At 34.1% G+C, this 23,625-nt stretch overlaps 1 protein-coding gene across 3 annotated transcripts in view; it reads left to right on the forward strand.

The window, feature by feature from the left end:
• Positions 1–23,625, forward strand: part of LRP1B (LDL receptor related protein 1B) — a 2,222,640-nt gene that overhangs the window by 2,146,844 nt on the left and 52,171 nt on the right. For all 3 annotated transcript variants that reach the window (XM_072613193.1, XM_072613191.1, XM_072613192.1), the window contains one exon: positions 22,279–22,453. In XM_072613193.1, the coding sequence (XP_072469294.1) occupies positions 22,279–22,453 (175 nt within the window). The remainder of the gene's footprint in view (positions 1–22,278; positions 22,454–23,625) is intronic.

Genomic DNA, 23,625 nt, shown 5'->3' on the forward strand with positions numbered 1-23,625 from the left:
AATTAGTATAATGGAAAAAATCTGACATTATATTCTGCCACTTCTGTCTTATGTGACCTTGGGTAGATCATTCATCCTCTTTCATCTTTACTTGTATTCTCTGTAAAATAACAGTTTTGAACTAGATTGCCTTTAAGTTCCCTTCCAGCTCTAAAGCTATGATTCTATGAATATAAATGCTACAGGAATTAAGAGAAGAAAAAATAACGTCATGGAACTGGACTTTGGAGTAGGGTAGAATTTGGATAATCAAAGGGACATAGCTTTATCCCTATCAGCAGATACTAGAACAATGCCATGTTACCACTACTGTTGAATTTTATTATATACATTTTTTCAAATTTTATTTATATATTTTATTATTGAATGAGGTATTATTGAATTTATTTATAATTGATTTATTATTAAATTTTATCATATTAGCACTATTATACAAACAGTTGTACTGCTACTCCTGTAGAGACACAAATAAGAAGTCTAAAACATCTATAACATGCATCCTAAAAGGAAAGAAAGGTATCAGTGAAAGAGCAGATAAGACTCAGAGTTAATAAGCCATTCCTTTCCATCCATTTCGATCACTCAGCTCTCTCCCTTCTACTCCTTTCCCTATATCCCCATTTGCCCTAACTGCCACAGAAGATCATTAAGGCATCAGGGCCACTGTTTTGAGCTGTGTCATTTTGTTAAATATTTAATGTGCCCTTTACCTGCACATCTCTGATCTTTTCTCAATGAAATGTTCAACCTAGAAAGGAAAGGCATCAGATTTGAAATGTGTGAGATAACACAGATTCATTTTTAGTCTGGTATGATTAGTGTAGAAGAAGCCTGGTTAACCAGTGGGAGGATGGCATAGCCAAATAAATACATTCTTGATCTTCAAGTTTTTTCATTTACATCAATGGACTTGGAGGAAACTCAGAATTAGAAAAAAAATCCTTGAGGATCAATTATATACTTTTATACTTATCATGCTGTAAAAGCAGAACCAAGGAAAGATTTTTGTTACAAAGGCATGTTTTCCTTTGAATGAAATATAAAGAAGAAATTGAAGTGGGGAATACCAAATATATGCATGCCCCTTAGAAAAGAATAACATCTTTTTAAAATAGATATAAAGGAAAAATTGAAATAGATTTCCCTAAACAGATGGAAAAGATGTCATAAGTAAGATAAAATATGTACTGTGATGACTTGAAGAAACCTCTACCACATTCATGCTATGAACAGAAGGCCAAGATTGGAATTCCTTATCAGGAACAAATGCATATGGGTGACAAGAACAGAAATGAACATTTTACATTTTGAAATGTTATTTATTTACTTACTATTCAAAAGTACTCTTACCATTTTTATTTCTTTAAATTATTCTTCAAACAAGTAATAACACAGTGTTTGTCAAAGCAAATATGGATACTTAGAAGCAATACAGTAACTTTGTGACTTGTGATTTGACTAAATATGGATTAAGAGAAAATGCTTGAAGAATGTGTAATTGCCATCACTGGCAACATAGCAGTAGCTTGTTTCTATACCAGCTGCACAAATCTTGAATTTGAGATGATTATAATCTCATAATATTTCAGATGCAATATTTCATCTCCTAAATATGCCAATATTGGAGTGATATTATCATCTCCTACAGTTTGTTAAAAAATAAAATGGCTTTGACAGTAGAGATAGCTATGTGTCCCTTTCCTAACCTACAGGGAAAACATTAAGGAAAATAACATAAAAGAGAATGATAGCCCAAAGAAATGTGATGCACAAATATTGACTATGATATTTCAACTGTTCAGTTTAAGATCTATAAAACGAAAAAAGGTGGGTGTCTTAAATAGATTTTTTTTTTTACTTAAACTAAATGAATGTCCATTTGGGAGACTATAAAATAAATTCAATGCTCTGCATTAAAAGAAAAAAAACCTGCAGTAATTGTGATTCTGGCCCAATTGATATTAAGTAAACTGTATGGATCCACAAATAATTATCTTCAAACACAATTGGGTCTTTGAAAACAATATGGGACATAAATCATGCACAGACAGACACACCGATTAAACAAAAATATTTACTTGAGGCTTACCCCAAACCAAACAAATTGTTTCTAGTTGAATGCTTCTGCAAACATCATTTTTTAAAGAATTAATTTAAATGTAAATTTAAGGTTACTTTTTAAACAGGGTGTTTCATATCAGATTTGGATGGTCTCCTGACATGTTTTGGAATAATGCCACAATTCAGGAAGCTTAACCGTTTTAAGGAGAATGAAACAAAATTAGACTCCTGTCTTTTCCAACCTTAATGTTTAACAAATGAGGTTTCCTTCCATGAAAAGTGGATACTATTATTCTATCTTGTGGTAAAGAAGGTATTCTGCTAATTAATATCATCATAAATAATTCTATTATGATTCTTCTCTATGACAAGAAGAATTATTGGTCAATAAGTACAGCATGAACTTCCAAAGCCATGAGAATCTTGAAATTGAATACAGGAAAGACCTATAGTCTTTAAAAGATGCTTCTAAATGTAAGGGGGATACGGGGAGAAGAAATGAGGCCAAAAGAAGGTAGGAGCTTCACTTTTACCTGAAGTAATATAACAAACCAAGTAACAACTACTTACAAAAACGAGGAAATCAGAAGATTTGCATTTCTTTCAAAATAATGAATTCATGAATTTCTTCATCTGTTCTACATTAGTCACAGAAAACATTTTAAATATTTGTTAAAGGATTTGACTTAAATGATGAAATGAAGAAATTAAAATGCAAGTAATCTAAAATAGCATCAAATTTCTTAAACAAAACAATGAAAATATATTTGCATATTGAAGATCAATTTTAGCTTTTCATAGTACCTTATTTACTAGGTGAGTTATTACCTCTATGAGAGAAGGTATATTTGGACCCAACCCAAATGAATGCTTAAGCAAACTTCCAGAGACCCCCTTTATACCAACCCATAAATGTCTTCATTAGTGAGGCTCACGTAATTTCACAGCTGAAAGGGACCTTCTTGGTCACCTACGAAATAAAACCCATTTGGGAACACTACGGTGACTCAGAAAATAGTCAGCCAGCATTCATTTGAACAGCTCCAGGGAGGAAGAAATAGCCCATTTGGGGAAGATTTCCTTTTAGACTAAATTTGCCTCAGAAATTTTTATCCACTGCTTCTAGTTAAGTCTTCTGGGGCCAAACAGAATAAATGGAATCCATCTTCCATGTAACAGCCTTCAAAAAATTTTAATGACAACTCCCACGTTCCTCTGTCTTATTTTTTCCAATCTTAATATTTCTTCAAATGATCCTCATGAAATGGCCCTTTGGCAGCCCAGCTGCCCTCCTGTTGAGGTTCTTTAGCTGATCAATATCTTTCCTAACATATGTTACTCAGAATTAAACACAGTATTCCATCTGAAGTATCTCCAAGGCAGAAGACTGATGCTATCACTTATTCCTGCAAACTATTTTTCATAATGCTGCATGTAGTAAGCCAATACCCTTCTGCTCCCCAGATCTCTCTTCAGATAAATTCTGTTCTAATGCCATATCATGCATTTGGAAATTATGTTAAATGTTTGTTCCAAAGCCAAATAACCAAATCTGAGTCGCTAAATTCTCATAGTCACTTGGACCTAAATTCATGATAGCAACATAAGCCATCTTATCAATATGTTGCTGATTAGAGACTTTGGTGCTTTAATAAAACCCTAATTTCATCAGTGTGGGTGATCCCACCACTGATGCAGGTCAGAACCTCTCTATATCTTATCATTTAGTGTTATTGTTGTCCATATTTTTAAAAAACCTTCATAGAGAAGTTGTCCCACGTGGTAGATTCATTCTTCTTGTTCTTTTAATATCTCAAAAGTGCCGTTGTACCCAGTGTCCCATTTGTGAGGTGGCTAGATGGTATAATGTGTAGAGTGCTGCTCTTGGAATTAGGAAGATGTGAATTCAAATCTGACCAGACACATAACAGCTGTATGATCATGGTTGTCATTTAACCTGTTTACTTCAGTTGCCTCATCTGTACCATAGGGATAATAATAGCACTTACCTCTCAAGGTTTTTATGAGGATCATATGACACAATATTTATAAATCTCTTTGCAAGTTGCTGAAACACCGATCACGACAGCACATCCAAGGACTGCTGCTGTGAATAATGTCAAGGGTCTAATCGCATAGTAAAATGACCTCTCTATTCAGAAATAAACTAAACATTGTTCAATAAAGTAAAGCACAACATTCATAGCCACATCCTGAAGTAAAACATGCCATGCAACATATATGTGTGTGTATGTGTGTGTATATATGTATGTATATGATAACAATAGTAGTATCCTTAATCAATACTAAGTATCCAAGTAAAGTCCTTTTTCAAAATGCCACACTATCCACCCCTAGGTCACAGTAAGAACAATCTTCTTAATCAATACCAAGTGTCCAAGCAAAGTCCTCTTTCATCTTAACTTGAGGTTGACTTCCAAGTCCCATGGCTCTTCCTCTGTGGGCTGACCACTCCTGATTCTTGCCTGAATTCACACGTAGGCAGCTCTCCACAGCTATTCCACGTCTCAACTCAGGGGGACTGCTCCACTCTGCTTCAGCCTCTAGGAAAACAGCTTAACAGGGCAAAACAGTACTGACACACGCCACCACCATCACCATCATTGAAATTCACCTCCACAGTCCTGAGGCTCTGTGATAACAGTTTAATTCACTTTAACAGCTCTCAAAAGGGGCTGAGCCTCAGGGTGTGTTTCTGCCCTGCAGTTCTATTTGCTTTCAAGGTGTGGAGGCTCCTTCAGCAAGACTCTGCCATCAGAGCTCTCCTCCCTCAGCCCAGAGTCTCCTCCCCACTCTCAGCTCTCTTCTTCTTAATGGTGGCTCACCCCTTCAATGCTTTCTCAATACTTTCTCAACAACCTCTTCACTCTGCTTTCTCAATGCTGGCTCTCTCTTCACATAGAGTTCTACTCGGCATCTGATTGGCTAGAGCCCATATGCACATATCTGATTGGTTAAAACTCAATTCAGAAAAACAGCAAAGATCCTACTTTGCTTGCTGTTACAGTTGCAAACCTTAAAATGATATATAAATGCTAGCTACTGTTACGGTTATTGTTTTTTCTGGTTTTCACTACATGACCAGCACACTCTCCTTCCCTTTCTTGATCTGACCAAGAATTACTCTTTACCCTTTTGGCTAGTTCATTTATCTCTCAGATCAAATGGATAACATAAATTCCTGCAAACTAGGAGTAACTTGTGGCCCATCTAGGCCATCTAAGACCACTCCAGTTTGAAGGATAAATACCCTAACTCACTCTTTTGTCATCTCAGTATTAAGGGAATGAATAGAAGAGATAATCTCCTAACTTTATTTGTCTCTATAGAACGAAGTCAGAAGTCTATAGACTGAATCACTATCGTTGTTATCAACATTCTTAATAACTATAGACAATGTTATAGTATGTGCAGAGTGATTCTAGGCATCAGTTCTTTTTAGATAAGAATTCCATCTATGATAATTTGAGCCTTAAATTTGATCAGAAAGCCAAAGAATAAAGATTTCTCTTTATATAACTTGAAACATAGAAGCAAGCATGGTGTAACACTAGGTATAGCAGTCCTAAAAGGTGAAGATTGCACTCTATACTTTTTCTTTAGAGAAACTGATAACCACATTAAAACCAATTTTCTTTTTTGAAGCAAAGATAATGAGGTAAGATGCATAACAATATTATTGAAGAAAATAATTATGGCTAAATATTGAAAAAAAGTAGTTTCCTGAACAAATTCAACCCTTCACTCACCTTAGCCTGTATCTTAAAAACAATTCTAGGCAGAGATGGAAAAATTCAGGTAGCTGCCTGTATATTTTATCTACATGATGTCAAATGTCTAAAATTAAGAATATATATGCATATATATATGTATGTATATATGACTGAATTAATGAGTTTTCATCCAATTGCTAATATAAGTACGTCATTAATTCCCCTGGAACACTTTAAAAGCAACATTATAGTTCTCATTGTCCAGATGCATTCACACAAGTGAACAATGAATGAATCACCTTGAGTTTGATACAGGTTGTAAAACTTTCAGAAACTAATTATTTTTAAAGTAATTTCAGAATAAATTATTTCAAAGATGTTACATTAATTTTATTCATGTTTCCTAATCATATTGAAGGTTAATTACTATTAACTAGAGCTAGAGTTAAAGTCATTTCATTTAGTCTTAAAAAGAGATCACGATAATATTCAAGGACAGAAAAAGTTTTATTATATATTATATATAAGTATTTCTGTTTTCACTGCATTCCAGACCCAAAAGAAATGAGTATCTGACTAGTAAGAAAAATCCTTGTCTATTTGCTACCCCATGCTTTAACAGCTAACTTTCTCAAAATTTCAGTGAACTAAAAATAAATAATAATCTTTCAACCTCGTATGCTATTTTGATTCTTCTTGTTACCATCACTAGACTAGGAATGATTCTTTTGATATTACATGCATTTGCCATCTTACTTTATCTCTGCCTTCTAAAGGAGCAAAACAGAAAGAAAAGAACAAAAAAAGGTACATCTAAGAATATCAAAAAGCATCACCTCAGGATATTTTAGATTTTTAAAAGTATATAATTGTGACTCATGGTATTTCAGGAGATTCCCTTTTCTCCATTGGTTTTATATAGAGCAGCAACATAGGTATGATTAAAAGAAGTATTCACTATTTCTTATATCCTTTCTCAGTATGACCCCTTCTTACTAGAAAGTCTATTTACCTTGAAGTTCTGTTAATTCCTGTTACTTTGCCCTTTGCTTTCATACTGCTCCAAACACCTTGAATGGCCTTCTCTTTGTTTCATCACATCCTAAATATCTTTCAGGGTCCAGCTCAGATTCTTCCATGAAGCCTGACAATTCCATGCTTCAATGACTCCAACTTTCTCTGGGGTAACCTTGAATTTACAGTCTGTAACACATCATTTTGAACTTGATCATATGCAATCATTTCTCATTCAAGTTATTTCCTCTGGTTGTCTTGCCTCCCCTATTGGTTTGTAAGCTTTCTGGAGGTCATTGCACTCTGCAGTCCCTCACCCAAGTGCTTTGGCATATTATAAGCACTCAGTTGATATTCAATTAAACCATGTTATATTAATTATTCAATCAAACAACAAGTATTCATTAAGTGCTTGCTATGTATGTGGTGCTGTGCTAAGTAGTAGAGACATAAAAAAAGACAAAACTAGTGTGCTATCAAAGAACTTAGATTATTGTATGGCAGACAGCTATGTAAATACATTGATGCATACAAAATATAGACAGAGTAGATGAGAGGTAATCTTACAAGTATCTTTGGTCAATCAGAAAGCATTTATTAAGCATCTACTATTATTAAGAACCTAGCACATGCATACTTAATATTGATAGAATATAAATGGAGTTGGTGTCCAGAGAAGGAAAATAACATACCTAAGGAGACAAAATTAGTGATGAAACAAGATGAAGAATTCAATTAAAAATTCACTCCGCTTGATACAATTTTGTACCATTATCTGTAGTGCCCATTCCATTTTTTCACTTAATGAAACTTCTCAGAGTTAGAAAAACAAAGTTTTATCCTGAGAAACTGCATGCTCACTGCTCTTATTTAATGTTCATTGTACCTTGTCTGATATGTCAGGTTTAGCTCTAGCCAACTGTTTAAGTTTCCCTCTTCTCACTGACAGGTATCTAGGGAAGCACCTGGGCCCCTGAAAACACAGATTTTGTGAAGTCCCTTAGCTCACAAATCATTTCTCTGATCTTGCAATGCTCAAGCTAACATAATTAAATTCAATAACAGACGTATCAAATACTTACTATATTTAAGGCACTATACTAGACATTGGAGATAACACAAGCAAGAAATCAAAATAGCCCCTGTCCTCAAGGAGCTAATACTGTACTAGGGCTGGGATCTAGGGCTGGGATCTAGGGTCTGTAGATAGATTTCTAAGGGTCTATGAACATTGATGGGAAAAAATATACATCTTTATTTTCACTTACATTTATCTAGTGACTCCATGCTTTTTCACTTGATGTCTCCCATGCCTGAAATGCTCTCTCTCTTCACCTCCACCTCCTGGGTCCCTCTAGGAACTCTCACTTTCTATGAGTCTTTCCCAATCCCTCTTAATAGTAGTGCTTCCCCTTCAATTGATTATCTCCAACTATCCATATGTGTATGTGTATATATACATATATTTATATATACACATATATACATACACATGTATATATGTGTTATGTAACTATGTACAAACAAGATATATATATATACATATATATATCTTGTTTGTACATATATCTATATCTTTTTCTATATCTTCTTGTTGAGTTGCTTACATATGGTCTTCCCTAATAAATTGTGAGCTGTTTGAGGGCAGACATCATGTTTTTACTTTTCTTCGTATCCCCTTTGCTTGGCAAAGTACCTGGTACGCAGTAAGCACTTAATGAATGTTTGTTATGGACTGACCTCTAACTGAAATTTACCATTTTATTTCATTATTTAGCAGTAAATGTATTATAAATTAAATTATAGTTAGCATTATATTTCATTATCATATTTCTTTCATATTTTTTAAAGTATAACAGCAGATAAAATATTGTATAAGAAGTTTTTAACTCATACAAATTGCCCAGACTAACAGAAGAGGAAGGTGAATACTTAAACAACCCCATCTCAGAAAAAAGAAATTGAAGAAGCCATCTAATGAACTCCCTAGGAAAAAGTCTCCAGGACCAGATGAATTCACAAATGAATTCTATCAAATATTTAAAGAACAGTTAATTATAATACTATGTAGACTATTTGGGAAAATTGGAGGAGTCCTCCCAAATTCTTTTTATGATACAAATATAGTTTTGATGCCTAAACCCAAAAGAACCAAAACAGAGAGAGAAAATTATAGACCAATTTCTCTAATGAATATAGATGCAAAAATTTTAAATAAGATTTTAACAAAAAGAATACAGCAACTAATCATGAGAAAAATACATTATGATCAGGTAGGATTTATACCAGGAATGCAGGAATGGTTCAATATTAGGAAAACTATTAACATTATTGATCATATCAACAACAAAACTAACAGAAATCACATGATTATCTCAATAAATGCAGAAAAAGTTTTTGACAAAATACAACACCCATTCCTATTGAAAACACTGGAGAACATAGGAATAAATGGAACTTTCCAAAAAAAAAAAAAGAAGAAATTTTTAACTCCTGCATCGTCAGGCAATAGTTTCATTTACTAAGAACAACCTTTAATCTTTGACTTCCTTACATGTCAAATTCTCATCTAGTCAAAAAATTATATATGTAATTTTATTTCCTTATACATTTAAAAACTTTTGTCTTTAAGTTTGATTTTCCTTAGAAAATTTTGCCTTTTTTTATTTTCCTTTTTTTAAGGCAATCAGGGTTAAGTGACTTTCCCAGGGCACACAGCTATAAAGGACCTGAGGCTGTATTTGAACTCAGGTCCTTCTGACTTCAGAGCTGGTGCTCTGCCCACTATGCTACCTAACTACCCCTATTTTGCCTTTTCTTAAATAATAAATTAGAAGATGTTAATTTCTTGGTTGGAGTTACGTTTGTAAGAAGTTTCTCAACTCTATCAGAGTTCTGCCCAATTTTTAAAGGATTTAACTTTCAGATCTGCATTCACATTTGCCCACTTTCTAAGACATTTGTTAAATTGCCTCTGTGAAACATTTCGCAATAAATTGAATTGTAAGAATTCTTTATGCTATGTAAAAGCAGCTGAGGCACTATGGACAAATAAGAAATATGCTTATATTCATAAAATTTCTTTCTCCATTTCATTTTCCCCATATAAAAAAATCCTTCAGAGAAAAGTAGTGGTGAATTCTAAGAAAAGTATCTGGCAAGTACTTTAATTTTCTTCTTAAACAATGAAAAAATAGAAAAATATCCATTTTCTAGTGTGTTGCAGGGAAATAAAGGTCCTGGTTTTTCTTTGCAAAAGCATCTACCTCTCAAGGGCTGCCATAACAATCAGGCTCTTAACAACAAGGATTAGTGACCAATCAAGGTTGAAATGGTTCCTAGTTCTGCGGATTCCATGGCTTTTGGATTCTCTATCAGTTTCTTGTTATCTGGGATGCTCTGATGATGATCTTGCCTTATCTCAGATCTATAGGCAATAGATGGGGCAACTTTAAGACCTCTGAGTTTTCCCTTCTGATCCTTGAAGACAGTGACTTTAAAGTTTCTCTTTGTCTTTGATATACTGTTCTGTACCCTGTACCCTGTTCTGTGGCCTTTTGTACTAATACATTTTTCATTAGAATGGAAATCCTGAGCTATGGACTTCTGAACCAGCATCCAGAGTATAACTATTATTTTAGTGTGGTAGTTCGTGACTGCACAGATATTGGTGTTAGTAATCCTAAGAGTCCTTATCACAATCCATTGGATACATTAACTCATTCAAAAGTATATTATTTCTTGAAGACCAACTCCAAGAATGTTCCATGTGGAAGTAGTGTTAGGGACCCTATGAAAGTCTTCATTCTAGGATTTAAACTGGCAGGGAACTTAGAGATGATCTAGTTTAATTTCTTCTTTTTATAGATGAAAAATAAAATTAAACCCAGTAGAATGATATAACTAAATTATATTTCCAAAAAATCTAATTCAACAAACATTCCACAAATACTTATTAAGTGCTCCTTGTGTGCCTAGGCACCGTGCTAGGTATAAAGTGAAACAGGCTTATCTTCAAGAAGCTACTTTCTACTGATTAAATAATTATATTTCAAATCTCACAAAACATAAGTCTTTTCTTTATTGAATAGGAACTTTCTCACCTACATCTAGCCTGTTGAACTGCACCCATTTGGCACATTAAAATGCTTTTAGAATTAATTGTTCAATATCATACTAGTTACATATTAACAGTTCTCATAATTGCCAGCCCGCTGCCATTCTCATCACTGTTCCAAATTCTCCAGGACCACTATTGCAAAATAACTGCCAGGTGTATTGGTAAGCAACTATTAAGGCTACTGCCTCTAAGGCTGAAGATGTTTTGTGACAGACTGACTGACTCCTTGACTAGTGATTCAACATAGGTGACTATTAACTTTGGGAGTTTGTTCTAACATTTTTTTTAATTGGGACTCTACTGAACACTGAATATGAGGAGAATAAGAACCAAATTTGTTGAAGATAAATTATTTCTGCTTGATCTAAATATTTCATCCTGTAGGAATAAGATCATACAATCATAGACAAACTGAAAGGGACCTTAAAGGCCATCTTTAAACCTCTAAATTGAGGCATAGAGTAGTTAAGTGACTAGTGAATATGTGTGATAGGACCTGAAACTGAGCCTTTCTAATTCCAAGTCTATAAAACCATGTTGCCTCTCCAGGATGACATGATAAAGATTCCACTGTTTTGAGTAGAAATTGTTGTACTTTAGAAATTGAAACAAGAGTTCTAGATTTAAAATATGACTTACTATTTGACCTTAGTGAACCTCACTAGACCTTCGTTAAAATTATTTTGTTTAATTACCTATAAGCTATCCTTTTAAAAATTATTCCAAGGAAGTTAACAAGGATTGTAAAATCACGGAAATTTGACTTGACTTAAATTAGTGAGATAAAATAATTACTTTGTGAATATAAAATCTGCAAAGTGGATATGCCTTAGTGAGGCAACTAAGTATCCCTTGTCACTGTAGTTATATCATAGAATAATCTTTCACCCCATCAGTTAATCTTCCTACTTGAGCATTCTCAGTATTTACTCTGCTAACAAAGGTTTAAAAAGAAAGGGGAAAATCCGATTCAACAAAACCAATACATCTACCACAGCTGAGAATATGTGTAATATCCCACACCCATTGGTTTTCACCTCTTCAATGAAGAGGAGAAGATGAATTTTCTCAACTCTTCCCTGGGGTCTAGCTTGATCATTGGAGTGTTCAGTGCTTCCCTTCGCATCATTGTAGTCAGTCATTTTTATTGTTTTTCTAATTCTCTTGGTTCATTCTACATCAGTTCCTGTGTCTCTCTTGTTTCTCTGAATTCTTTGTACATGTTGTTTTTTACTCTGAAGCAATCGTCCATTATATTCCTTTGTGTTTAGGCATTTCCCCCAATAAATGGGCATTTACTTTGCAATTCATTATTACCACAAAAAGTGTTGCTATGAATATTTTGGTATATATGAGACAAAATTTGTTGTTACAGCAAAAATCATTAGTAGTAAGAGAAATAGAGCACACACAAATTTTATATGGAAGTGTCTCACTATGTTTTATGTGTAAATATATGTAATAGGAATACATAATATGTATATAGACGCACATGCACTCACACATAAACATACCTTCCTCTGATTTTTTTTTTGATATGCCTTTAAAATTAGGAACATATACACTTTGTACAGCTAGTTCCTTAGGAGAAAAAAGTCAGGCTCCCTTGCAAATTACTTTATTCATTTATGTTGCAGAAGATAGCCATACAATTATTCTCCAGTTACTTTCTAACTAATTACCATATGAATACACTATAATTATATAGTCATTTTTGTCCTTTAGATTACATGATTGTGTTTGGTACTGCTATGTAGTTCTTAGTATAATTACTATGCAGAGGTTATAACAGTTTTTATATGGTGCATATAAAGTATTATTATATAATATCATGGTAATTTCTACTTTCTTAGCACAGATTAATTACATTTCATTACTGCCCATTCTTATCTTATTCAGAATATTTCAATCTTTCTGTCATTCAGTGTCAGTTAGATACTTAGAACCAATGAGAGGGAAATGTAAAAGAAAAATGCCTTACTTTATTAGGCTCAGTCTCTCTAGGACTTTTCTAATTCTTGCTGAATACAGTATATAAAAGGAAAAGGAGGTAGGACAGATGTACCGGTCTTGGGAGAAGAGATCATATACAGATAGCCTGAGGGCTACACTGGTACTTACAGAATAGATGAAGACCTCCAAGAAAGACATCCAGTGCTTTGGTAGCTCCTCTGGAGAAGACCTTGGGGGGAACATGAATAAGAAACAGGAAGGCTAAGAAGGCATGGATGGGTTGTGATCTGCACGAATCAATGGAATATCCACAAAAAGATCGAGTACTCTTTGAACCATTGAAGTCTTGTCAGGTCTTACCTTGTTTCTCTCTCCCGATGGCCTGTCTTAGATAACATGTCTCATGCTTTTAGTTTTACCTCCCAAACTACTGTTTATTATTGGAGGGAAATTCTTATATTCCAAGTTTGTCTCCTACAACATGTAGCAAAATGCTAAACAAATAGTAGGTCTCCACAAATATTTGTTGATTCATCTGTCCTTTTCTTCCCATGTTCCTAATCAGATTTCTTATTTGGGCCTGAAACATGTGCCAGAATTTCCAGAAATGTGTCCTCCTTATCTCTGTCTTCCCTAAAGTTAACTGATCTTGCTGCTGTTGATATTTTATCCCCCAGAACAGTTTGGTTATTCCTCTCCTGACATCATGTCAGTGGATTCCTAAACCTAAAATTTTCACTTGTGATTTTCTACCAGTCTCTCTTGACTACTTTGACTCTTTTATCTTCCCAGTGTTCTCTCCTAGTCTAATTTAAATCTGCCAGTCCTTCTTTTTTGCCTTATTACCATCCTACTCTGGGCTTTATATCATATTTTCCACTCTACATATATATCAAATTGTCTATCATTCCATGTTGACATATCTTATGAGAATCTTGCTCTTCTGTGAAACCTTTCATGCTTAAAGGAAAATTAAATGTGATTATTGCTAAAGAGGAACATGCATATATACATGGATAAGAAAAATGAAATATAATTATCATTAAAATTTAAAAAAATTAAGAATGGTCATTTGCTAAACAAGATATCTATGTATTTTATATATGAATAATCTCACAATACATATTTGTGCTTCAAAGTCACATAAAGTTAGAGTTGAAAGAGACCAAAAAAATAATTTAGGCTACCTTATTTGTTAGGTAAGAAAACTCAGGACCAGAGACATGATTAGACGGCCAAAAGTTCTAAAAGGCAGGGACCAATCCTTTGACTATAATTCAGCATGTAAGACTAAATCAGAAGAACCAGAGCCCTACCCCACCTTTATCAATTATCATTTAATGACACAGTAAGGTAGAATACATCTTTAGATTGCTAATTCAACATGTATATGTCTATATCTACATCTCTCTATCAATCTGCAAGTTAATACTATTTGGGTCTATACTGATTCCCTTCTATTTAATTCTAAAAATCATTAAACACAGATATCATGTTCCCCATGAATCTTCTCTTCTCCAGACTAAACATCTATAGTTTCTTCAGCCAATGTATTATGAACGAACTATAGCCTGTGAAGTAAAAAGTTTCATCATAAGATACAAATGGGAATACCCAGATACACACATAGATGTTCATCCATTCATTTGTGTATTTATGCATTTTTACATGCACATCCATGTTTGCTAGCCAGGACTTTGTGTACATGGGATCTTTTGCAAAATAAGATTTTTTGCAAAATCTTATTTCACTTCAGTTTTTTTATGCCACAAAAAGCCTAAGTAGGTACTGTTTAAGATTGACCAAATATTCCTTTCTCCAGTCAGATACTGTCTATCTAGGTTTATTATCTTTTTAAAAACACACATTATATATATACATATATATGTATACTTATATGTATATATGTATGTATATATATATATGTGTGTGTGTGTGTGTTTGATAAATTCAGTTGAGAACCCTCTCCATGACTTCCTGTTCCTTATCTAGTTTTTATTACCTTTCAAAAAATATATGATAAATTCAGTAGAGAACCCTTTCCATAGCTTCTTCTTCTTTGGTTTAATCAACTAATTTAAAGGCAAGACAAAATTATCTCTTTTTTTCTTACATTTCCATGGACCTCTGATGATATAAGCTCCTGCTTCATTTTCTGGCATTTTTGATTACTGAGTCAAAAATGACATGTGTCAAAAGTTCTTATATGCTATGAGAGTTGTGTCCTGCAAACATTTTAGGGGATTTCTCAGCAGTCTTGTTTGTTACCCACACTCAGAAAGTCTGGAAACCTTGCGCTATTATAACACTGTCATCAACTCTCCTTGTAAGAATATCATTAAAAAAAAAAAAACTCAAGAAAGTGTTTATCTAAAAGTTGAAGAAAACAAACACATTATAAGATGTTGAAAAGTATTACTACTCACCATTGTATCATACTTCTTTTCTAAATTACTGTTTAGTCTCAGTACCTTGAACTATCTCATTAGTCTCTGGAAGCTTGTAAGACTGAGATTACTTCTTTGAAGCTGGTGGGAAGGGCCACCTATGAACTATCAACCAATCAATCATTGAATATTTATTAATTACTACTCTGTGCCTACTCTGTGTGAGGCACCATGCTAAATACTAGAGCTACAAACCAGAAAACAGTCTCTGCCCTCATAGAGCGTGGAATCTGGTGGAGAAGCTTACAATCCATGGAGGGAGAGATCCCCGCTTATTCTAGTTCTTCAGCAAAAAGTTCCTTTTGTGGTTCTCCATGAAATCTAAGAGGAGGTACCAAAAGTGCTTCCTATCATCCCTCTCCTATAGCTCACTGCAACTCTCCACAAAGAGGATAGGTTTCCAAACTCCATAGTACCAAGCACTTTCTCAGAGAAAATATTTCTCTCATGGGCCCCATCATGGAAGAACAGATTGAATACTAAAGCTTCCCTCTTTTGGAAAGAGTTATGGTTTTCCCTACATGCAGTTCAAATTTAGTGTCAAATAAAAACCCCTTTTTTCAAAGTTATTCCTTTCTGCTATGGTCTCTCTTAACCTTTAAGCTCATAGAAGATCACTCAAGAAGAAAGAAGCACTCTGCCTCACCCTCTGAGCAGGTCTCTGTTCCAGAGTTTCCCTCTTTTTCCTCAATAGCTGACATCTCTTCTACTTGGGAAGACCTCTTCTCCTCCAGGGGTTTGACCAGACACCCCAGTCTCCTCCCAGTTTCATCTCTAGTTCCCATAAACCACTGTTAGAGTATGAAAATTAGGAGTACAAGGGGAGGGCAAATATTTTCCTAAATTTCTAAAAGAGGAATGAAGAAAACCTGTGAACTATGGGGCTATGAGCTTGATTTTCATTTCTTGTAAAATTAATAATGCATTAAGGGAAGAATAGTGACACATCTGAAAAAGGAAATGTTTATCAGAATGAAAAAGCATGGTTTCATTATGAACAAGTCAAGCTGTGCTGACATCATTTTTCATGACAGGATTACTAGACTGGGTAGATCAAGGGGATATTATTGAGATAAATTACCTAAAGTTTAACAAAGTGTTTAACAAAAGCTCTCACAAAAGCCTTTTGGGCAAGATAGAGGCAGGCTAGTTGGTCATATGCTTAGACCAATTCAGAGCTGGTTAAATGGCAGAAACAAAAGTGTCATCATTAATAGTCTGAGTGATGTTTCCATTGGAGTGCCCCAACATCTATTCTTGCCTTTGTGATATTTAAAATTTTTACCAATGACTTGAATAAAGGTAAAGATGGTATTGCAGATACTAGAATTATCAAATTTTCACCTGACACAAAACTAGAAGGTTTTGTTTTATGATAGGACAAATATTCAAAATAACTTAGGTTTGAACGTTGGATCAAATATAATATGATAATTATAAAAAATATAAAAAGTCTTATACTTGGATGGAAAAAACCAACTTCACAACTATAAGATGGGTCAGAAATGAGAGATAAAAATTTGTCTGGAAAAAAATGATAAAGAGATTTTAAAAGTAGGCCACAGGCTGTTTGTATCAGTAGTATAATATGGCAAACAAGCAAAAAAAGCAAAGTCTAATATACTCTTCTTAAGTTGCCTTAAGAAAAGCAGCATGTTCAGGACTAAGGAAGTGAAAGTCTCACTATACAATTCTCCAGTAGAACTACAAGAGCAGTATTTATTATATTTAGTCCCAGGCACGAGATATTTGGAAGCACATTGATAAGCTAAAGAGTTTCCCTTTGGATACAAAAACAACCAGGATGGTGAAAGGATTAATGATTGTGCCGTGCAAGAGATAGGCTGAGGGAATTGGATATATGATCTAGAGAGGGAAAACTTGTGAGGAATTGGAGGAGGGGGAGATGGAGTATAATATGACTGTTTTCAAGTGTTTGGTGGGTTATCATGCAATGGAAAAAAAGAATTAGACCTTTTATTGGTGACTACAGAGGATGGGACTCATAGAAATAGAATAGTTATATCAGGGCAGATTTGATTCAATATAGGTAAAAATTACATAATAATTGAAGATATGTAAAAGTTGAAAAGGCTGCCATATGAGGGTATGTAGTCCTTCTCACTGGATACAAAGAATGGATCATTACTTATTGGAGATATAGAGAGGATTCTTACCTAGTTGCATATTAAACTAGAAATACTCAGAGGTCTTTTCTGATCCTGAGTTTCTAATCTGTTATAATAACCAGGGTTAGGAGAATGAGTGGAGAGAACAACATGCTCTGATATTACCTCCCAGTGTGAAAGTGGAGAGAAAGGAAAGAGGAGAATCCCTGATATATTTTCGCCCCAGTAAAAAATTTGCAATTTTTTTCAAAATATTTACATAAGTTTCATACAGGTTGCATACTCACCTTCAACATCTGTTACATGATAGACATTGTTTATTTATAGTAAATCTATATAGTGTTTATCTTACATGCAAATTATCAGTTGTATGTTGTTTCTACCAGTGCAGTATAGTGACTTTTTGCCAATCAATGTCTGCTTGTTACATGGGTGATTTGTTTGATCATTCAAAAAAAGTCAAATTCCAGCTATTACTACTCCTACTATTTCTATATGATATCTGTATGGTAAGCAACTACAGGTATATATGAAAACCAATACATTTCATTGTCATTTCATTAATTCAGCATGGTACAGGAGAACGAGTAATGACTCTGGAATCATAGAAAATATGGCCTCATCTACAGAATGAAAGAACTGGACTAGATGACCTCCCAAGATCCTTTTCAACTATAAATCTATGGCAGCCTTGGCAGTCCAATGAACTTTCCTGCTCCTTTGTTTCCTCAATTATAACATGAGGGTTTTGGATTAGATAATGAATAAATGATAAGATAATTAAGAAGTTAGGACAAGGAATACTTGTCCAAATGTGACTTCAGACACTAGCTGTGTGATCCTGGGCAAGTCACTTAACCTTTGTCTGCCTCAGATTCCTTGTCAATAAAATAAAGATAATGATAGTACTTCCCTTCCATGGTTGTTGTGAGGATTAAATGAGATAATAATTGTGAAGTGCTTAGTGCAGTTTCTGGCACATAACAGCTGAGAGAATGGCCAGAAAATGGCTAGGCAGAAGGTGAGGACACCCTAGGGAGTGCAGAAATGAATGGTGATGATTTTCCATCCAACTCTTGAATTATGATCATAGGAAAAAATATTTTTATTCCATATTGCAATGATTTGTTCTTAAATCATTCCCTATGTAATATAAAGAACTTACTAACAGACATCCAGTTAGGAAGAGACAGACCAATGGACTTGTTTATCCATTTCCATTCCAATCTGGTCACCCTTCCCATAGCCTGGGCCACCACACCAGGCCATCTTACAGCACAAAGAACTAAGTGAGGATCATAAAGATGGCTTTGAATTATCAAAGAAAGGTTGACTTAGACTGCAGAATACATTTTAGGACTACCATACCTTAAAGGGAATTTTGGTGATTAAAGGGTAAGTTTTAATTATCTATAGAAACTTCTCTTGTGTAGAAGAAAACAACTCATTCCCTGATGACACAGAGTTAATGAGGTGTGACTGTAGTAAGCTTCTCTGTCCATTTTAAAGATTGTGTCAAAAACTATCTAGCTCTTTTGCATACAAATGCCTATATTATGAAGTCACAAAGTAAGTCACTATAATGTTCCTCAGTTTCAAGATTTGTTAACTTAGTAAACAAAAGTCTTCCTGCTAAGCTGGAAAGAACTACTAGGAACACTCTCTTTTATTAGATAGCTGGCTCAAGAGCTACTTAGAATCTGGATAAGGGTAAGTGGTAATTACCTGAGAGTACCTAGAGACAATATAGAGGAAAACAGAATATATTTTCCAACGTTTACATATCTATTTGTAATTCCAAATGGATAGGGAACAGTTAGCTGAGAGGCGTAAGAGGGAGAAAATATGATGACATTCCTATTACTTATTAAGCATAACAGTCACGATTTTGAGATAATTGCCAAGAACTTGCAGTTTGGTTGAATTTCCTAATTTAGCCAAATACAATATTAATGTGCTCTGTAAACTCACTCATAAATAGACTCACAGAATGAATACATCAGAGTTAACCCTAAAATAATGCAATAAATTTGGAGGAATTATTTTACTTTGCAACTTACAACTCTCCAATGCTTATGTGCTAACTTGCATCTACTGAAAAGAAAGGTCTTGCTCCAAGAAAGCTCTCTTTTCTTTATTAAAACACCAATGTTCACAAGTCTTAGTCGATTGGAATTAAAATCAATAGGAGAGCCTCAGAGGGGGAAAAATGAAGCAATTAAATGTGCATACAAAGGCTATTTCCTAGGAACCCTCAGAGGGGTATATAAAACAATTCAGTCAAATATATAACTATTGGAAGCTTTCAGAACTGCTTTTTGTCTTGAGCCTAACAGACCAACAGCAGCAAAGACATGAGTTTTCCATAGAAATATCTTGGGAAGAATCTTTGCCAAGGCTCAAGTTTTTGGCGACTTACTCTAGGCAGCTGTACCTTAGCAGCAACAAGGAACACAGAGCTTCAGCACTGGGAAAGATGAAGTAGCATTCCATAGAAGCTCTGCCCAAGAAAGAGTTCCAAGCCGGAAGTGATTTCTTCTTCTTAAAGGCAAAAATAGCACAACTTAAAAATGTGCGATTTAGAGTGGTTTTATTAGAGTATAAATACCAATTTCTGCATATTTCACACTTTTCCTATAACTTTTTTTTACATTCTGAATTCAGTGGATTTGCCATGACTCTAAGCAGATATATTTAATAAGGGGTTATATTATCAAGGAACAAATAAAAGAATTGATAAATAGAGGATTAATTATTTTAAAAATATATTTTTTGACTCACTGGTAGACATATACCCCAAAGAGGTCAAAAATGGAAAGGAAGATACCATATACACACCCTTATTACTGCACTTTTTATATACCAAAAAGCCAGAGAAAAAGTTGATGCCCATTAGTTAAAGAATGGTTCAACAAATTGTTGTGCATAAATATAATGGAATATTACTATGCCATAAGAAATTTTGTGTAAGAAAAAATATAGGGAATCATGAGAAGACATATATTAACTGATACAAAATAAAGCAGAATCAATGAATCAATATAAATTGTGACCAAAACAATATAAATGGAAAGAACATCAAAAATAAGCCAAACAATTAAATGCTGAGTAATTATGTTGACTATGCTTGACCCTGGAGAAGAGATTTGAGAATGCATCTCCCTCCTTTGCAGAAGTAGGAGATTATGGGTGTGAAATACCACTCATACTTTGACACCAGAGAGAATATTGTTTAGTTTTGCTAAATTGCTTTTTTCCACTCCTTTTTATTCTTTGTTAGACTGAATGGCCTAGGTAATCCAGAAAGTGGTCTGTTATTTGCAAATGACATCTCAGTTGGATTATGCAAACAACCAATTTGACCGATTTTTTAAAAAAATATAAAACTAGGGGTTATCTGAAATAATTCTAGGTATTATCTGAAATAATTGCCAAGTTTGTCAAAGAATATATAAATTAGTCCTTCATGTTCAACACTGCCCAAATTAGGCCATTTTGGAGATGGTTTAATGGGTAGAATCCTAGACTTAAAGAAATAGAATCCTGGATTCAAATTCTACCTTTGATAAATACTAATTGTGTAAACCATAAGTTAGCCAGAGGCTTATCTTCTGGGTTCTCAATGTCTTCATCTGCATTAGCTACTTTATAGAGTTGCTGTGAGGCTCAAATGAGATAATGTATGTAAAATGTCTTACAAACTTCAAAAAGCTACATCATTAAATGTTTTTATACTAATGCTCCATTAGACTAAATGGTTCCTGAGGCAATCTGTCACTTTCCTCACAGACCCTCAGTTCTTGGTTTCCTTAGAATGTCTGGTAGTTATTCATTAGTCCAAGGAAAGTTTATTTTGTGAATACTAAAACTGAAATAAGTCTTAGATTCCTTAAGACTCTGAAAGCACTAAGGTAGAAATCATAGGATCCCAGGCATTTTCTTTTCTTAGAATTAGAACTCTTACAACTTCTTAGATGCTAAACTATTTTTTTAGGCTAAAATCAGTAATAGTAAGCTAGTTCATGGAATGTCAAAGGGAAAGGTAGCATAGATGTCCTCTGGTCCTCTTACAACTTTAACACTATGACACTACAAAACACAAAAAAGTCAATCAATGTAAATAGTGAAACTAGCAACAAATCAACTTAGCTTCTTTCTTATTATAATGAACTGGACAAGAAAACATTAAAAAGGAGAATAATGAATTGGATTTTAATTTTCTTCAGGTGAATACATCACTGTGGTAGTTATAAAAACAGGTAGTGATCAAACTTTTAAAATTATATCATTTTTCTCCTGATGGTATCTGTTAAAATTGTTTCATAATAGATATCCAAAAGGAAATTACAACTTCTGAGCTCAAAATTTAGCAACAGCCTAATATTGCTTTTCACTACTCATTATGGCAACTATTTATTTCAGATCTATATCTGTCTGTGTCCTGCTTACCAAACTTTACTTTGGACCACACTACTAACTACCAAGTTAGATTATTCCATGTTCTACTGGATCTTGTCATCTATTGGTCGATCCATATCGGTGAACTGGTAATTAATTTTTTAAATCACAGAGCAGGATTTGCCTTTTAATGGTCATCTAATTCATGTGCCTACCTCCAGACAGCACAATGCCTAATTTATCTAAGACAGGGAGCTATAAATCCCACAACTAAAGAACTCTAGCTACATACAATATTAGAACTCTTTCAGTAAACAAGTCTATTTATCAAGGAGTACTGTAGAATAAAATGGTACCATTCATAAGCTTTTGAATAAAATCTCCCTTAAAATATTTCACCTTTTATTCTGTGTTCTTTTTAGATGTATGCCATCACTACTGTGTGAATTCTGAATCATGCACTATCGCAGACGATGGAAGTGTAGAATGCGTTTGTCCGACTCGCTACGAAGGAACAAAATGTGAAATTGACAAGTGCCTAAGGTGCCACGGTGGCCACTGCATCATAAACAAGGACAGTGAAGATATAATGTGCAAGTAAGTTCACACACAGCTCAATTCAGTGGAGGTAGTTGCAAAATAGTGTAGCCATTAGTAAGCAATAAAATGTGGAATAAATCTTAATATCTCTATGAAATGATTGTGGATGAGTATGCTTCCAGATAGAAAGCTGCACATTGGTTTATTTTTTTTTTGGTGGTTAGTCACAAGTCAAAGTACACATTTTTTTAAAAATCTAATTATCCCTCATGTAAAGGAAATTGTCAAAACATTCACTACATGAGATGTTTCCAGGGATAGCCTCTAGAAATTGTGAAATTATGACATTATAAAAAGTGGATATAGAATATTACTGCATGTTTTAAAGCTACATTAGTTTCTGGGTTAACGGTGCAAGTTTTGCAAATAAAAAAATAATATAACACCTTTGCAGTGGAAAGAGGGTTAAATTTGGAGTGACAGGAGCTCAGTTCTAATCCCTGGCTCTGCCATTTACTCCCTCTGTGAAATGGGGCAATTCACTTAACCTAAAACTTCCATATCTCTGGTTTCCCATTTGTAAAATTAGGCCTTTGGATTCGATACCTTTATTGCCCCTCTCACCTCCAATTCAGGTGTATCTGAGAAACACTGTGTTAAGAAATATCATCAGGTCAGAACTATGGAAGTGAAAAGGAACTTATAAATTGTTTGTTTCAACCCATTCATTTTAAAGATGCTGAAACTGAGGCCTGAAGTCGTAGAATTAGTAAATAGCATCGCTACAGGAGCTATAAAATAGACACCTGCACCTTTTGTCTTGATGGAAAAAAAAATTGTCAGTACGTTAGGTATTATCATTTAGGTCAATTTAAGCTAACAGAGCATTATTTTCTGGAAAGCTTGACCAAAAGAAAAAAACAAACCCCACTAGACTTTGATTTTTGTTAGATGCTATTTTGGCCTTTGGCTTAAACAGTGAAGTAGATAAATGTTCCCTCCACTATAGGAAGGCTAAAGGCTAATGTTATTCATTTGCTATCATAAAACAAGTTTATAACATTGAGGTTAGAGATCAAATGTCACTGGAGACTTCCTTTGAAAGGATTTTAAAAGAAGCACTTTTAAAGGGCGAGGCTCTATCAATTGCCTTGGTTTTGAGTATAATAAATACAAATATGTGATGGAAGAGCATGTGATAAAGTTTTCATGCCACAATTTAAAGTGTC

Source organism: Notamacropus eugenii, chromosome 5 (genome assembly GCF_028372415.1).
Source record: "Notamacropus eugenii isolate mMacEug1 chromosome 5, mMacEug1.pri_v2, whole genome shotgun sequence".
Taxonomy (NCBI): Eukaryota; Metazoa; Chordata; class Mammalia; order Diprotodontia; family Macropodidae; genus Notamacropus; species Notamacropus eugenii.